The sequence below is a fragment of the Colletotrichum abscissum genome, assembly GCF_030869225.1.
Source record: "Colletotrichum abscissum strain IMI 504890 chromosome Unknown Scaffold_4.1, whole genome shotgun sequence".
NCBI lineage: Eukaryota > Fungi > Ascomycota > Sordariomycetes > Glomerellales > Glomerellaceae > Colletotrichum > Colletotrichum abscissum.
In genome coordinates this window covers 1,245,203-1,260,466 of record NW_026850320.1, presented here as the reverse complement: position 1 = coordinate 1,260,466, position 15,264 = coordinate 1,245,203, and the positions used below count along the sequence as shown (strand labels likewise).

General features: G+C 55.8%; 6 protein-coding genes across 6 annotated transcripts; 3 read left to right on the top strand and 3 right to left on the bottom strand.

Annotated features, from left to right (window-relative positions):
• Nucleotides 1-2,101: 2,101 nt before the first annotated feature.
• On the top strand, nucleotides 2,102-3,498 carry CABS01_02356 (glycerol-3-phosphate dehydrogenase; the record flags this gene model as incomplete). Its single annotated transcript, XM_060535734.1, has 2 exons — nucleotides 2,102-2,160; nucleotides 2,277-3,498. The coding sequence occupies 2 exons, from the start codon at nucleotides 2,102-2,104 to the stop codon at nucleotides 3,496-3,498; spliced, it is 1,281 nt and encodes a 426-aa protein (XP_060396039.1).
• A 709-nt stretch (nucleotides 3,499-4,207) lies between these two features.
• On the bottom strand, nucleotides 4,208-5,545 carry CABS01_02355 (gliotoxin biosynthesis protein GliK; the record flags this gene model as incomplete). Its single annotated transcript, XM_060535733.1, has 1 exon — nucleotides 4,208-5,545. One exon carries the CDS (start codon nucleotides 5,543-5,545, stop codon nucleotides 4,208-4,210), a length of 1,338 nt encoding a protein of 445 aa, XP_060396038.1.
• A 1,364-nt stretch (nucleotides 5,546-6,909) lies between these two features.
• On the bottom strand, nucleotides 6,910-9,174 carry CABS01_02354 (chromo domain-containing protein; the record flags this gene model as incomplete). Its single annotated transcript, XM_060535732.1, has 1 exon — nucleotides 6,910-9,174. The coding sequence occupies one exon, from the start codon at nucleotides 9,172-9,174 to the stop codon at nucleotides 6,910-6,912; it is 2,265 nt and encodes a 754-aa protein (XP_060396037.1).
• A 993-nt stretch (nucleotides 9,175-10,167) lies between these two features.
• On the top strand, nucleotides 10,168-11,055 carry CABS01_02353 (uncharacterized protein; the record flags this gene model as incomplete). Its single annotated transcript, XM_060535731.1, has 3 exons — nucleotides 10,168-10,764; nucleotides 10,829-10,901; nucleotides 10,955-11,055. 3 exons carry the CDS (start codon nucleotides 10,168-10,170, stop codon nucleotides 11,053-11,055), a joined length of 771 nt encoding a protein of 256 aa, XP_060396036.1.
• Nucleotides 11,056-11,281: 226 nt separating this feature from the next.
• On the bottom strand, nucleotides 11,282-12,833 carry CABS01_02352 (ThiF family protein; the record flags this gene model as incomplete). The annotated part of the gene is made up of 3 exons (XM_060535730.1): nucleotides 11,282-12,284; nucleotides 12,353-12,566; nucleotides 12,626-12,833. 3 exons carry the CDS (start codon nucleotides 12,831-12,833, stop codon nucleotides 11,282-11,284), a joined length of 1,425 nt encoding a protein of 474 aa, XP_060396035.1.
• Nucleotides 12,834-13,245: 412 nt separating this feature from the next.
• Nucleotides 13,246-13,797, top strand: CABS01_02351 (uncharacterized protein; the record flags this gene model as incomplete). The annotated part of the gene is made up of 1 exon (XM_060535729.1): nucleotides 13,246-13,797. One exon carries the CDS (start codon nucleotides 13,246-13,248, stop codon nucleotides 13,795-13,797), a length of 552 nt encoding a protein of 183 aa, XP_060396034.1.
• Nucleotides 13,798-15,264: the final 1,467 nt, after the last annotated feature.

Genomic DNA, 15,264 nt, shown 5'->3' with positions numbered 1-15,264 from the left:
GAACGGCTGCTCTCCGATAGTATATCTGCTTCGCGAAAGAAACAGGATGACGTATATTGATCGTACGCAGGCTACTTCAAACCTTCCACAATACATCTGTAACTGCACTCATTCGCTCATCTACGTTTCTGGGGTTGGACAGGTGTAGAACCATCAGGCAATTCAGCCAGGGAGACGTGTAGACCCCTACTCCAGGCTGCCAGATGTCATACAAGCCTCGAAGAGCGACTGTTGAACAATGACATTGTCAAAGGAATCTAGCACATGTCAGCCATCGTAGGGATCGTCACTCGGCCGCAAATGGTACAGAGACAACGACGGCAGGACCATGCCACATTGAGGAAAGGCGGCAAAATCAGATGTCACTCGGGAAGAAGGGGCAATTTAGTTTAGCGACGGCGGTGGCGAGCGGGATGTAGTCGACGGGATGTCTGGCGTCTGCCGCGGCGCGGCCACAACCGCACGCCGCGTTGCCGCGATATCTTGTGGTTGTGCCAATGAGGAAACGGCAGAAATATTGGAGGAAACCCGAGCTCCGGTAACATGAATCCGCGTGGCCCCATGCGACGATCAGCATCGTGGACTAACGATTTACCCCCGCGGTCGGGATTCAGGGACGCCGTCCGCCGCACGACGTCGACAGGTGAAGAAGCGAAAGGGGTAAGACGAGCTGGCATTCTGGCATGTGATTTCCCATCTATGGATCCTGGCAGTGGGGGGCGAAGTGGGAGGATTGGAGTGCCAATGGTGCATTGCATCTAATCTTGGATCGGTTTTATTTGTTTGGGTTCCCACCCAAGAGTGAATCCACTTTTAGACACGAACATTGGAACTGTGGACATGGGGAGGCGGAGGCAGAGGGGACAATTGATAGGGACGGTGGGGTGAGGAGCAATTTGTTGACTTTTTTTTTGTTTCTTGTCTTGAGCTTTGGGGTCAATGAGGAGAACATGATGGAGACGATGGGGACGGATAGAGGGAAGTTGACTCGCTGTTTTCACGATACAAACAAACGTGCAAATGTCAGATTCACGGGCCCCTACTTGCCTCGGCCAGGGCCGGAGGAGGCGGAGTGTCCGGCCGAGGCTCTCCGGTGGTCAGGGACCTTCGCCCGCCCGGGCCAACTCAGCACTCAGCTCGATCCTGCCTGCCCAAGTATTTTGAACAGACAGCGAGTGCTAAAGATGGACCGACCAGAAAAAATTAGGGAAGGGGCCCGCCGACTCGGCCTCAACCCCCTGGCATTTCGTTGAGCGACTATACTTGATTGGGAAAGCGGTCACGACTGCTGCCGCGACCCTGCTGGTCTGGATGTGCGTCATGCTGGTTCTCAACACTGCCGCTGGGCAGGAGCACCCCGGCACCTCAGGTACTAAAGTAGGTAGGTAGAGTTGAGCTGACTGCGGATTCTGGCTGCAATTGGTCGCAGCTTCCCTCACAGGACGGGGATGGGACTGGGGTTACTTGCGACGGTACCTAGTTGTGGTGGCAGGAGCAAACCGACACCAGAATGCAACAGCATTGAGTGCGGTGGGCGTTGGTGGATTCCCGGAAAGATTCAAAGACACTGGACAACCGGGATAGCTGGAGACAGACAGGGGGAGGAAAGATGGAGGGGCAAAACCACATGCTGAGCTGCACCCTTTTTTTTTTTCTGCCATCTGCTGCTCACTGCTAATCAACTGCTTTTTGCTGCTGCTGCTACTGCCGCGCTTCCATTCGATTCGTGACCGCCGAGTGACCCTCACCAGGACCCGTGAACCAAGACACGACACGCACGACACACACCGAAAGAAGAGCCGATGCCGATTCCTGTCTGGACCCTCCCTTGCCGTAGCTGTCTTACCTGAACTTCCCGGCTTTACCCTTCCTCCACTTGACCTACCTTATCCTTGGGCCTTACCGTACCTCACCGTACGGATACTTCCTCCAGGTCCCGGCCAGTACACTACTTATTAAGATAACCTTCACCCCCTCCTTTTTGGCGCGTTTCCTACCTTACCCTCTTGCTCCACTGTACCTCATGCTTTTCAGACTGCGACCTGTTGTTTCCATCGCCAGAAGCAGCTTTCCCCTACGACGATTCAACTCCACATCCGCAATGGCTTCCCTCGGCGTAGAGAAGAAGCACAAGGTGACCGTCGTGGGCTCCGGTAACTGGTGAGCTAGTTCCTCTCATACACCCCAATATCTCATATCGCGACCCCCATAGCTTCCTCCCCCATAGCTTCTACCGCACCGACTAGATGAACAGACACTAACATAACCCAACTCAGGGGCTCAACCATTTCCAAGATCGTCGCCGAAAACACAAAGGCCTTCCCCGACCTCTTCGAAGAAGATGTGCACATGTGGGTGTACGAGGAGGACGTCACCCTCGACTCGACATCGCCTTACTACGATGCCTCCGTAGGCGAGAAGCCCCAAAAGTTGACCACCGTCATCAACAAATACCACGAAAACACAAAATACCTGCCCGGTATCAAGCTCCCCCACAACATCATCGCGAACCCCTCCCTGCAGGACGCCGTCAAGGACTCCACCATCCTCATCTTCAACCTCCCCCACCAGTTTATCGGCAATGTCTGCAAGCAGCTCAACGGCCACATTCTGCCCTTTGCTCGTGGCATTTCCTGCATCAAGGGTGTCAACGTCTCCGACGACGGCGTCTCCCTCTTCTCCGAATGGATCGGTGACGGCCTCGGCATCTACTGCGGCGCCCTCTCCGGTGCCAACATTGCCTCCGAAATCGCCGCCGAGAAGTGGTCCGAGACCACCGTCGCCTACGACCCCCCGCCCATGGATAACTCGCGCGCCCCGACCCCGCGTGCCACCTCCCCGAACCCCAACGCCAACGGCGGCAATGGCCTTGCGCCCCTGACACCCGTCGACATGCAGCACAAGGACGCCCGCGGCCGCACTTCCAAGACGAAGCTCACCGCCGTGCCCGCCGAGTACCCGCCCCTGGACCACCAGATCTTCAAGCACCTCTTCCACCGCCCCTACTTCCACGTCCGCATGGTCTCCGATGTCGCTGGTGTCTCTCTGGGCGGCGCCCTGAAGAACATTGTCGCCCTTGCTGCCGGCTTCGTTGACGGCCGGGGCTGGGGTGACAACGCCAAGGCCGCCATCATGCGCGTGGGCCTGCTGGAGATGGTCAACTTTGGAAAGGAGTTCTTTGGCCAGACGGTGCACACGGGGACGTTTACCGAGGAGTCGGCCGGCGTGGCGGATCTGATTACCTCGTGCAGCGGTGGCAGAAACTTCAAGTGCGCCAGGATGGCCGTTGCCGAGGGCTTGAGCGTGCAGGAGATTGAGAAGCGCGAGTTGAACGGTCAGCTGCTTCAGGGTACGAGCACGGCGCAGGAGGTCAACAGCTTCTTGAAGGCGAGGGGCCAGGAGAAGCACTACCCTCTCTTCACTGCCGTGCACGGCATTCTCGAGGGACGATACAGCGTCGACGATATCCCGACCTTGGTGTCTACTTCGGAGAACTAAGGTCTACTTGGTGGGAGTTTGAATACCAAAAAGAGGCATGCGGATAACACGGAACATTATTGATCGTGACGGACAGAGGTCCAACGGCACGCTGGTGTGTGCGAGTATGTGGTAGAGGCCCGGAGTATTGGGTTTGTTATCGGTTTTTGAAAGATGTATGTTGATATCCCTGGATCATTTACCGCAATGGCATGGTGTGAAGGAACGTATTTAGACAGTTTAAGCAATGACACACATTGTTCTGGTCGATCTTGTGGTTGGTGATATATCCTACGCGGTACCAAGTGAATCATCCGTTCTTCATCCTTGATATACACCCCCAAGTCCATTCCCGTCACCAGCCAGCAGGCGCCCCTCTAGGTCGACGGGTCAGGTCAAACTGGCTGGGTGGTGGAGTGGTTCATGGTCGACAATTACATTTCCTACGCCAACCAGCCTACTCGACGACAGGCTTAGCCAGTACCCGAGTTCGAATCCCAGTATGAGCACCCAAAATAATCGACAAGAGATGTAGCCACACCGGTGGTGAACTCTTTTTGCTTTTCCAATCTAGTTACATAATCGTATAACGTCCTCGTTGTCTGATGGAGAGTTACAAGCAAGCTAAGCCTAGATCCTTCAAGACGTAATTCTCTGTATATGTACCCCCCCCCCCCCCCACATATATGTATATCTCCATACCCTTCAATAATATCCCCAGACGATATTCTCAGTCCATATTCTCGAGCAATCCCATCTTTTCCTCATCACCACACCCAACACGTCCACTCCATGACCTGCCCCTCACCCACCCCTTCTTCTCGTCACCCTCCTCCTCCTCCTGCGTCCTCTCCCCATCCCCAAAAACAGGCCTCAACACAGCATCATACGCCATCCAAAGCAAATTAAACACAACCCCCAACGTGACCCCCAACCAAACGGGCACTTTCCCTTCCTCGTTGGCCACCTTTTTGTTCAGCGCGAAGAACACCAGCAGCACGGGGAGGAAGAGCGCCTTCAACAGCCGCTGCGCCAGCTTCTGTCGCAGCGAGGTCGGGGTGTATGGCACGAGGGAGCCGAGCCAGCGCTGGTAGTCGTCCGGGAGCTCGTGCTCTGCCGCGCCGGAGGTGATGAGGTTCAGGTACCGGGGGGAGGGTTGCGCGTAGGCGGGGTCGGGGCGGCGGGTCGGGCGGAGGAAGCGGTAGTACCATTTCTTGCGGGGGTCTGTTGGGGTTTTGTCGTCGTCGCCGCCGTCCTTGGCGTTGCTGTAGTTGTAGGAGGAGGGGGAGGTGGTGGTGGTGTCGGGCTCCTCGGGCTCGGCGTCCGGGATGGACGGGGAAAAGAGCGTGTGCGCGAGGAACGGGCGGGGGATGTCGATGGGCGGCTTCTCGGGGACGGAGACGCGGGGCGGGAGCGGGATGCAGGGGGTCAGGATGTCCTTGTACGAGGAGCCGCCTCCCTCTGTCGCTACGATTGTGGCGTAGTCTCGGGGCGTGACTTCGTAGACTACGCCGATGAGGCCCTTGTCCCAGCCCAGGTCTGGCGTCGTCGGTATGGTGTTGTTGTTCTTCTCCCTCTTCGTCTGGTTCGACGCGGCGGACGGGGGCGGTAGCGGCGGCACGGGCGGGAATTTGGGAGGGTCGCTCGGGTCCGGGAGGTTGGGGATCTTCCGGGGCGCCGAGTTGGCGAAGCATGGTTCCGTGTAGGGGAGGCCGGGGAGGTCGAAGACGAGGGAGAGGCCTGGGGCGGAGACGTTTACTTGGGAGATTGGACGGATGCCGCGGGCGCCTAGGAAGGTTTCCGCGCTCAGGTTGGAGCCGTAGGCTAGGTAGAGGACTGATGTCTGTTCTGCGGCGACGGCGACGGCGGCGGGGGTGGAAGGTGCATCGTTGCTGGAGGCGTCTGGGGGAGCTGCCGCTGCTGCTGCGAGGCGGGAGGGGGATGTGCGCGGGATGCTCTTGACGGAAGGGTAAGATTTCTCGGACGGGGCGGAGGAGGTTGAGAGGGTGGCGAGGTCTTTTAGGCGGCGGAGGAGGCAGATTGGTTCTTGGGGGAGTGAGGTTGTCATTGTTCCCCGTGCTTTAACGTCGAATTGCGACGGACGAGGTTGAAGGTATTGTGGGAGGCGGAGCCAGGTCGGTCGGTTTTATTTTCCGTGTTGAGAGGCACCGGCGTTCTTGTGGGGGAATGAGCTCGAGCTCAAGCTCAAGCTATAGATGAGAGGTAAGGTAGCGAGACCGAAAAAGCTGGGATGATGCCAGAAAAGTCCAAGGAGTGATGAAGATGGGATGTTCAAGCGGGAAGGGAAATGCTGAAACTGACGAGTTGCGCCAGGGTACTAGCTGGTTGTGGGTGGGCGCGGGAGACTTTTTGTGTCGCCCCGGGTGTCTCTGACGTTCGGACTTTGGGGGTTTGGATGACGACGCTCTGAGGGAGGTTCCCGGCCTACTAATAAGTGCCTTTATCTTTACGGAGTAGGTACGGATACCTTAGTGTCAAGTAGTATTCGCTGCGGGCGCGCCGGGGGAGCGGCGGACGGAGAATGCGCGCGCGTCGGAGTTGGAGGGGTTTGGCTTATGTAAACCCCGGGCGGTGGGATGCGGGATTGGCGGAGGTGAGCTGCGGAATCATTTTCAGACAATAACTCGCACCTGTCAACGTCGTGAGCTGATGGGATTTGAAGCTGGTCTAACGAGATGGCATAGGGTATTTTGAAGATACTGTGCAAATGCTCCAATCCCTTACCTGAGATTGGAAATGCCATTACCCTTGAATCTACACTACTCTGCGGAGAACGGACCACAATGCCTGTGCTGCATCATCTGATCCTTTCTTCTTACTGTACAAGTCAACGAGATCCCAGAGCTCGAAGAAATAAATGTATAATTTTAACTATCTGGCTATGCTCTCCATGTACCTCATTCGGGTCGCACTAAGCATACGTAATTGACCGATGGTGAGTAAGTTGCGTTCTCGCTGACTTGAGCCTCAGCAACTCTTGGATCATCATGTTCGCGAACCTCAACTGCAAAAGTGAAAATCCAAGAGACCAGGAAAACATCGCAAACCTCTAGAAAGCTACCATAAATGGGCTTCACCCATGTTTGGATATTGTCTCCACTACACTGGAAGATATATCCCATACGTGATGTGGGCAGCTTGTGGGACGTCTATAAACAACCAATTGAAACAAGTTGGTGACATATCTCTTGTCTTCCAGGCTTGGATACAACTCGAGGACATCACTTCCAGTGGGCGACCCACAACGTTGCCTGCAAAAACGATATCCTGGTCTTGGTATCACTGTTTGATTCTTTTTTTATTTCTTTATTGTTTGATATGTAGCTACCCGCTGATCGCGAATCTAAACCACTATTTTTGATCCTACTCGATGCTCACAGGGAATCGCTATCATATCTTGGTCATTGCTATTTAGAACCGTCGCTCGGGGTCAAGAAGGTTTCGAAAGTCGGTAACGAGCATCATATCGTTGCCTTCGTCATCATCGCCCTCGACTTTGATCTGGTCCATAGCATTCTCATCTCCGTCCTCTGTCGCGAGTGCAGCCTTAGCCACAGCCGGGACCCCATTACCATTGACGTTACTGTGATCGCCATGGCCACTGACAAGTTCGTCCTCGCCCTCAACCGCCCGCGACACGGACGAGTACTTCTTCGGCACGAGGTACTTGTCCATGGCGCCAGCCTGCACGTTCCTCTTTGGCGTGGTGCCCTTTTCAAAGTAGAACCTCTGAATCACGTGCTGCGGGATGTTGGACTCTGGCTCCCAGGTCGGGTTCATGGAGGAGGGCCAGTTGCCCTTCCACCGGACCTGGAAGAAGCGGCCTAGTTTCTTGCCGCTGCGGCGGGAGACGCGGTCTTCGAAGCCTTCGATGCGGAGCACTTCGTAGACTTGTTCGTCTTCGTCTTCTTCTTTGTCATCATCTTGTGTTGCTGTTGATGCTACTGCAGTTCCGGTTTTCCGCGCGGTGTGAAGTTTGGTTGTGGTGGGTTTGGAGTTTGTGGCTGCGGTTTTGCTGCCTGTTGTTGTTGCGGGAGGTGCTGAGGCGGTTTGTGGTAGGGCTGCTTGTTGTGGTTCTCGTAGGGTTGGTGCGATGTGTGGTTTTGGGCCCGGTATCTTGGGTAGTGGTATAGGCGTCGTAGAGATGGGTTGTTCTATTGACTGAACTGGCTGCGAGGGCGTCAGTTGGGAGTAGGAGGACGAGGACTTTGAGGCCGCGAGGGAGATCGTCCAGGGGGTCGTGTTTGATATCAAAGGCGTGGAGCCGGGCTTGGGTATTGGTGTGTGATTCCAGCCTGTATTTGTGCCTGTCCCGTTCTGTGTCGGGTTCAGCGCGGGGGGCGCCGTGGCTGGCGGGGGAAGCATACTGCTCGCTTTTGGTATAGGTGTTTGCACCTTTGGCGAGGACGATTGTTGAGGCGTGGAAGGGGGATCTCGTATTGAGAGGAGGGACCGCTTCGGCGGTTGCTGCGTCTTTGCTACCCGCGGGGCCGTGGGCGTGGATGTGTGGTTCGCAGAGGCCGGGGGTATCGGCGGGAAGATGGGCGTCTCCCGAGGCCGGCCACTACTACCCTGGAGACCCGGCGCTGGCGGTTGTGGTAGCGGCGGCAGGGCCGGTGAGCTGGTGGCGCCTCTGGACGAGTCGAAAGGCGTGCTCCGGCTGCTGGTGTCCGTCTCGATTCCCGGCATGAACCGCGAGAAGGCCGGTCTCGGTGACCGGGTCCTCTGTTTCTTGCTCGGGGGTTCTAGGCCCGCGGGTAGACTGCTCTGTTCGCCAGAGTCGTATGAGTCCTCCGTCAGAATCAAAGGCGTCGTTGTCCCGGTCCCATTGAGCTGCCTGAAGATGGCCTCGTCGTCGGCCTCGTCATCGGCCACTTCTTCCATCTCGACGTCCGCGTCGCCTTCCGTGTCGAGCTCCCTGAAGTCGTCCACCAAGGCGCTCTTGGACGGCGTAGAAAGCGAAGGCGCATTCTTCCTCGGCCTGCCCCGTTTCTTCTTCACTCCGTCCGCGGCCGTGGCGGGTGGTGGTGTCCTCAACTCCGCCGCCACATGCTTCTTCTTCCGGCCCCTCTTCGCCCCCTTTCCACCCTTCTCGCCTGGTATCGCGACGCCCCTCTCCCTCGCCACAGCCTCCTCAACAGCGCGCACATTCTCCGCCTCCTCCAGCCGGCGCTCCTCCTCATCCCGCTCCTCAGCTCTTGCAGCGCACCACTCCTCGTATGCCATGGGCGAGACGTAGTCGCATATCTGCTCGGCATCGATCACGACCCGCGCGGCCGGCAGATCGGTCCATCCCACCACGTACTGAAGACGCTTCTTACCGTCGTTAGAGAGCGCGGGCGGGACGAAAAACTCGTCGCGAATGTAGGCCGTCGAGTCGCGGGGCGGAGCGAGGGTTATCGGTCGCAGAGGGGGTCCGGAGCCGCGTTTATAGCGGCGGTAGGTCGGGAGGTCTTCGAGGACCACGGCGAGTCTGCGCGGCTCGGGTTCGGGGTTCTTTCGGGGCGGTTGGGGTTGCCGGGTCGGTAGTGAGGATGCGGAAGATGTGGTGGTAGTGTTGGTCGTGGCGGCGCCGTTGCTGGTGTCGGCCGGGGTGGGGGGTTGACCACCGAACCAGACGAGTTTCTTTGAAGGTCGCGACATGGTTTTCTTGCTCCTTTCGGAGAAGTCCACCATGCCACGCCTGGCGCCTTTTTTGTGATTCCGTTGGACGAAACGGTGCAGCGGCAGGTCGGAGAAGGCTTCGGTAGGATCGTCCGTCGTCTAAAGCAGGTATCTGTGGTTTGGGAATCGGCGTTCGTGTTCGTCTCGTGTCGTGTCGCGGTTTCCGCCAGTAAAGACAACGCTTTTGTTCTCGACAACGCCGCTGGCTAGAGGCGTCAGAAAAATACGACAGCAATTGAAGAATTTCATTCATATCACGAAATTTCGTACCTGATTTTTGCGCGTGGTTTGCCGATACCTGCGCTGTGTTTCGTGGCAGTGACGCCGGTTGGGTGGGAGAGGTAGGAAACTTAGAAGCCTTAGTACTTTAATTAGCTTATTCTCCACCAGCATGACCACTACAAATCCCAATACTCATTAGAATTAAAATAGTTAGCATTAGTACATTAGAAGATATTTTATTTCATTTTAAACTTTTTTAATCATCAAAAATCAATTATTATTTAATATCATTTTTTTTTAGTTTATTTCTTAAAATCAAAGTATAAACAAATAAAAAAAAACCCTGCTTCTCAAATAGCTTGCTCAATTCTGTTAAACTAATATTCATCTTTAATATAACAAATCCTACTACCTTATACAACACCTTTAGGTAGTAATTAGCTGAGCGTGATGCTGTATTACCTAAGGCACCAAGTACCCTTGGAATTCAGGATCATGCGATCCGGGGAAGCAGGTGCTGCAAAAGGGTCCGTGCAGAAGCTGCGGCTGGGCGTCTACCGGCGCGCTGTGCAGGGCGTCAAATCTTTGGTGGGCCGAGCTTGACCTCATCGCGAGGAGCACAAAGCTCCATCCACCACATCCCAGCTTCGGTTTCCGTTTCTTTCTTCGCAAACCAAAGCCAAACCACCAAAAGAAAATCTCCCCTCCACCCGCGCGCACCGCAACGTCGATGCCCACGACAACCCGAACCTAATCAACACTCTTCGCCAAGGCCTCGCAAATATGCTGACGCCCACGAGCACCTTCGCCATCCGCCTCGCCGGCCAGGGCGCCGCCCGCGCATCGATTGCCTCTTCCATCGCCCGCACCACCGCATGCCCGTACTCGACCGCCTCCATGAAGCAGCACCAAGCCTCTGCCCGCCCAATTGGTCTCGCCTCGACAGCCGGCCCCATCGCCCGAACCAGCGCCGCCTTTGCCGCATCCCCCTCGTCCTCCATCGTCGCCCGCGTCGTCCGCCAACCCTGCTCCCAACGCTGCAATACTACCGCTACCGCCTCCGCTGCGGCGCAACAAAAGTCCGCCCCTTCGCCGGGGGACAGGTTGGACTGGGAGACCTTCTTCCAGCTGCGCAAGTCCCGTAGAAGGTGGCAGCTTGGCTTCAGCGTCATTTCTGGATTGGGATCCTTTGTTGGCGGTGCTGGCATCTTGGCTACTGGCATTGCGGACCCGTTGGTGACACAGGTTCCGCTGGATCCTTTCATTACGATGGGCCTTATGACGATGGGCTTCGGTGCTCTTGGATGGCTTATTGGACCTAGCGTTGGTTCTCTGGTGTTCTACACGCTGAACAAGAGGTGGAAGACTCAGATGACGGTGGTAAGTTGCCCTCTTCTACGTTCCGGAGGACAAGGACTTTTTCTAATCTGGATTACTGCTGCAGAAGGAGAAGGAATTCTTCGCCCGCATCAAGAAGAACCGTGTTGACCCCTCTGTCTCCTCTGTTGGTAACCCTGGTAAGTACACCCCCCATCAATATGCCACGCTCTCACGTGCTGATCTCTACTAGTCCCCGATTTCTACGGCGAGAAAATCTCAAGCGTCAAGGGGTACCGTCAATGGCTCAAGGACCAGCGAGCCTTCAACAAGAAGCGTGTCAGCTTCGTGTAGAGTACCACCACAACGACCACCCACCACGGCTCTCTGCCAAGAACAGTTTCTTTAGGATTAATCAGGATCATGGCTAGCGGGCGAAGGCAGCCCTCCTCTCTTTGTAGCAATAGGGGTATCGCGTAGGAAAAGTATGTATCATGACGACCCAGCCCCCCTCGTCAGAACAAATTCAACTTTTTTATATCCAAATCTTTTCTCTCCAGTGGCCCCGTTTCGCTCCATCTCAGGTAAAAGGCAACGTGGGGTCCACGTCTCTCTTCCACGCCCGCATGCCGCCGTCAATGTCTCCAATGAATCTTTTGCCATTGTTGTCCAGCGCTAGATCTTTCAAACGCTTTGCCGCAAGCTGTGAGTCGTTGCCGACCCTGCAAACAAGGTAAATGGGCGAATCCTCTGGGAAATCCGACGGCAGCCACTCAGGTTGAGGCTGAACTCCCTCGCTGGACGGCTGCGTCTCCTTCATGAACTTTGCAATCGGTACGCTTACAGCGCCATCGATGCTACAAATGTCAAAGTTTTCGCGCTCCCGAACGTCCAGCAAAAGATGCCGGCCACCTTCCTCCTTGGACACCCGCTCGTATTCGGTCGCAGAGATACGCTCCTCGGGAGCGAGTATGCTGACCGGCGCAGTCACACCGCAAAACGACACATAGTCCAGCGATCCCGATCGCAGAGTCTCGAGAGAAAGCGTCGACGCCGCAGAGCAAGCGAAGCAGTCCTTTCTCCGGCCCCGCATACGAACAGACCTAAACTGTCCCGACGTCGCCGCGCCCGAGAAGATGAGAAGCGAAGGCGCCGCCGCAGTCGCGCTCTTGTCCGTCACATCGGGATCGACCGCGCCCAAGGCAACGAGCTTGATCGCCTCGAGAGCCTGCAGGACGCCCATGACGCCAACCACGGGCCCGAGGATGCCGCCTTCGCCGCAGCTGACGACGCTGTCGGGTGGCGGCGGCTTGGGGAACACGCAGCGGTAGCATGGTCCTGCGCCTTCCAGAGTTCCCTGCGGCGCAGCGGGGGAGTTGAGGATGATGAGCTGGCCGTCTGTGCGAAAGGCCGAGGCGGAGACGAGGGGTTTCTGGAGGAGGACGCAGATGTCGGAGATGAGGTAGCGGGAGGTTGGGTGGTCTGTGCAGTCGAGGACGAGGTCGTATTGGGAGACGATTTCTTCGGCGTTGGTTGGGGTTAGGTGTGTTTTGTGTGGATGGTATGTTACTAGGGGGTTGAGGCTGGGAGGGGTGGGTTAGTGTGAGCTTTCGTGGAGATGGGGTCAGAGGAAGGAGAGAGGTTTCCGTACCCCTTCAGATATGTGATTGCGCTTTCGACCTTTGAGATGCCGACCCTATCGGTCGAGTGTGCGACTTGGCGGTGGAGGTTGGAGACTTCGACGACGTCGCCGTCGACGAGGCCGATGGTGCCGGCCCCTGCTCCGGCGATGTAGGCCGCTGCGGGGCATCCCAGACCCCCGGCACCGATGATGAGGATCTTGGACTTTTTCAGTCTTATTTGTCCTAGGAGTCTCGTTTCAGTGGAGTTATTTCACAAATGGTGTGCCATTAATAAAGCTCACCTTTGACACCTACTTGGGGTATGATGAGCTGTCGTCCATATCTCTCATAATCCTCGGGTTGCAGGGGCCATTTCCAGGGTTGAGATGACGATGATGCTGAAGCTTCGTCCTGTGCCTCTTTCTCTGCGCTGGCCAGCTGTTCCTTGAGGTTCCTAAGGTCGAGTTCAGCCTCTGCGACTTTGCGTCGCAGCTCTTCGACTTTGCCCATAATTGCGTCGGTCTGCGCGGTCTGCGGTGTAAGTGAGAATCGATGACTCCCCAAGCGCGGAATTTGTGAGCGGCGGGGCGGACCTGTATAAAATGTCGGAGGTTCCGCCCCCGATCTCCGACCCCGCGATTCTAGAAGACCCACATCTCTATCTTTTCGGCCCCACCACGAATTTTTGAAGCTTTGGGTCAAATCAAGTACGTCCTCAAACTTCAGTACTTTGCATCCCACTTTGACCCAGATCCGACTTTGAACTCGAGCCGTCTCAACCATACAGCTCTCCAGAACCTTCAGTACACATATCACTCAAGATGGTAATGCGATCTGATTCCTCCTCGTCGCCGCTCCCCAAACTAACGCCTCCAAGGCGCCCACAGCACCAACAAAAGCCCTCTCAGCCCGCGAAAAGCGCATGGCCCGCATCCGCGGCGACATCCACCCCCTCGCGCCGCACAAGACCCTCCGCCCCGAAGCCCAAGTCGACGACGGCTTCCTCACCAACAAAAAAGACAAGCGAACGATGAAACACAGCGCCTTCCTCAGCAAAGTCGCCAAGACGGCCCCGGGCAGCGGCAAGACCCTGAAACGCCGGAGACCGAACAAGAAGCTCGTCGCGACCATGGAGTCGCTCGCCGACGCGCTGCCGGAGCTGGAGGAGGGCGCGCAGACGCTGGATCAGCTGCGCGAGGGCAAGGTCAGGCATAAGAGTCTCAAGAGCAGGCCGGGCGCGCTGAAGAGGAAGGAGAAGGTTGTTAAGGCTGAGGTGGCGAGGTTTGGGGCTAGTATGGCAGCATTGGCTTCCGTGCCAGCTGCTGTGAATGCCGGCGGTGCTGGTGCTGGTGCGATGGCGGTTGAGGAGGCGGGATCGCACGAGACGACGACGAGTGCGACTTCGAGCCGGTGGGCTGCGCTGCGGAAGCACATTTCGAGCACGATGGAGCAGAACCCTGCCTTCAGCACATAAGGCTTGATGGTGGTATATTTACTACTATCACTGGCAGAGAGGGATCTTTGACGGACTTGATCACGACAGCGGCTGAGAGCATGGCACACCGGAGCATGATTTTTGCGTCTGCGAAAGGGGCCTGAGACTTTCTCATGGTTCCGCAGCACACTTGGGATATATCCATGAGCAGACGGTCCATCTTTCAGAGGATTCCTGATGCTAGAGAATCGTTGGCTCCGAGCGAGACATGACGAGGGGAGCTTTCCTTGAGACGTAAGGGAACCCCTAGAGGGTCCCATTTATTGGACGAAAAGTCGAGTGCGGTAATCCTGGATTGGGGATACAACTGGAAGCTGGCAAACAGTCTCGATGGCGCTCACTATTTTATTGCCTGGCGACCGCGATCGTGTCTACGACGTTTATAGAGTTGCCAAGGCCGGGAAACCTCTACAAGACGCGAACCGTGTCAAGTATACGTTGTGGTGGAGAGTGTACACGGAACCAATGTCGTAGTTGAGCTGCGGTTGGTCCACCACTACTTTCCGATGTTCAGGCTACAGACTGGGTACAGACTGAGAGCGTCTTGGAGGCACTGGAACGGCATCAAATAGGATGGGCAGTACGAGGAACCGAGGAGGTCCAATTAAGTAGCCAGGGAGGATAGACCCCTAATGCACCCTGTTGATGGAATTTGTGTCTACATCAAAAGAGATATCAAACATAAATTCGACGTGCTTGGGTTTGCCTGATGAATATCTTGCCTTGAAGATTTCGTTTGTCACCATGTGCATTGTTTACTCTGGCAGGGATATCAGCCTAGCGTTTCAAGGATAGCAAATCAGAAAATATCCCAATGACGATCTTGTGAGCCGACGTCATTTTGCCCAACGTCAAGGGTGCGAACGCGTCGCAATAAGATATTCTGTGTGGCCAAGATGAAAGAAAAGTAAACAAACAGATCGTCAGACTAAGGTGCGCAGGGTATCTCCAACGGTCTGGAGTGGTCTATAGGGGCGTTTTGTGGACTTCTTGGCAGGTTTGACGAAGGGGTGATGTCAGTTCAAGTCCAGGCATGGCGGTTCTAGACAACTTCATCGCCAATCAGTTAGTCTCTGGCGACATGGTTTGCTCAATCTGCACAAGATTCTAGCAATTTGGGTAGCGCATTTGTGAAGTTCTTCATGGTGTTAATTTGGGGTAGAGCGTGCAGGTGTGGTCTTCCCTCGTCATATTATGTGGTCGGCAACAGCGATCTACAGGAGGGGAAGGCTCGTTTGCTTAGAATGAACGTCACAAGGAAGGAACTGTGCAGCTGAGCAGGCAACAGCTGCACCTATTTCTTATTGAGCAGCTCCTTCCCTACCTTACCTTACTTAAGTACAAAGGTACTCGTCCTTTGCAATTGATATAAAGATCCACGAAGCTCTCCTCTTAGCCTCGAATCGTCATTTCCACATCACACCCACGAACAATCACTTCCCATCT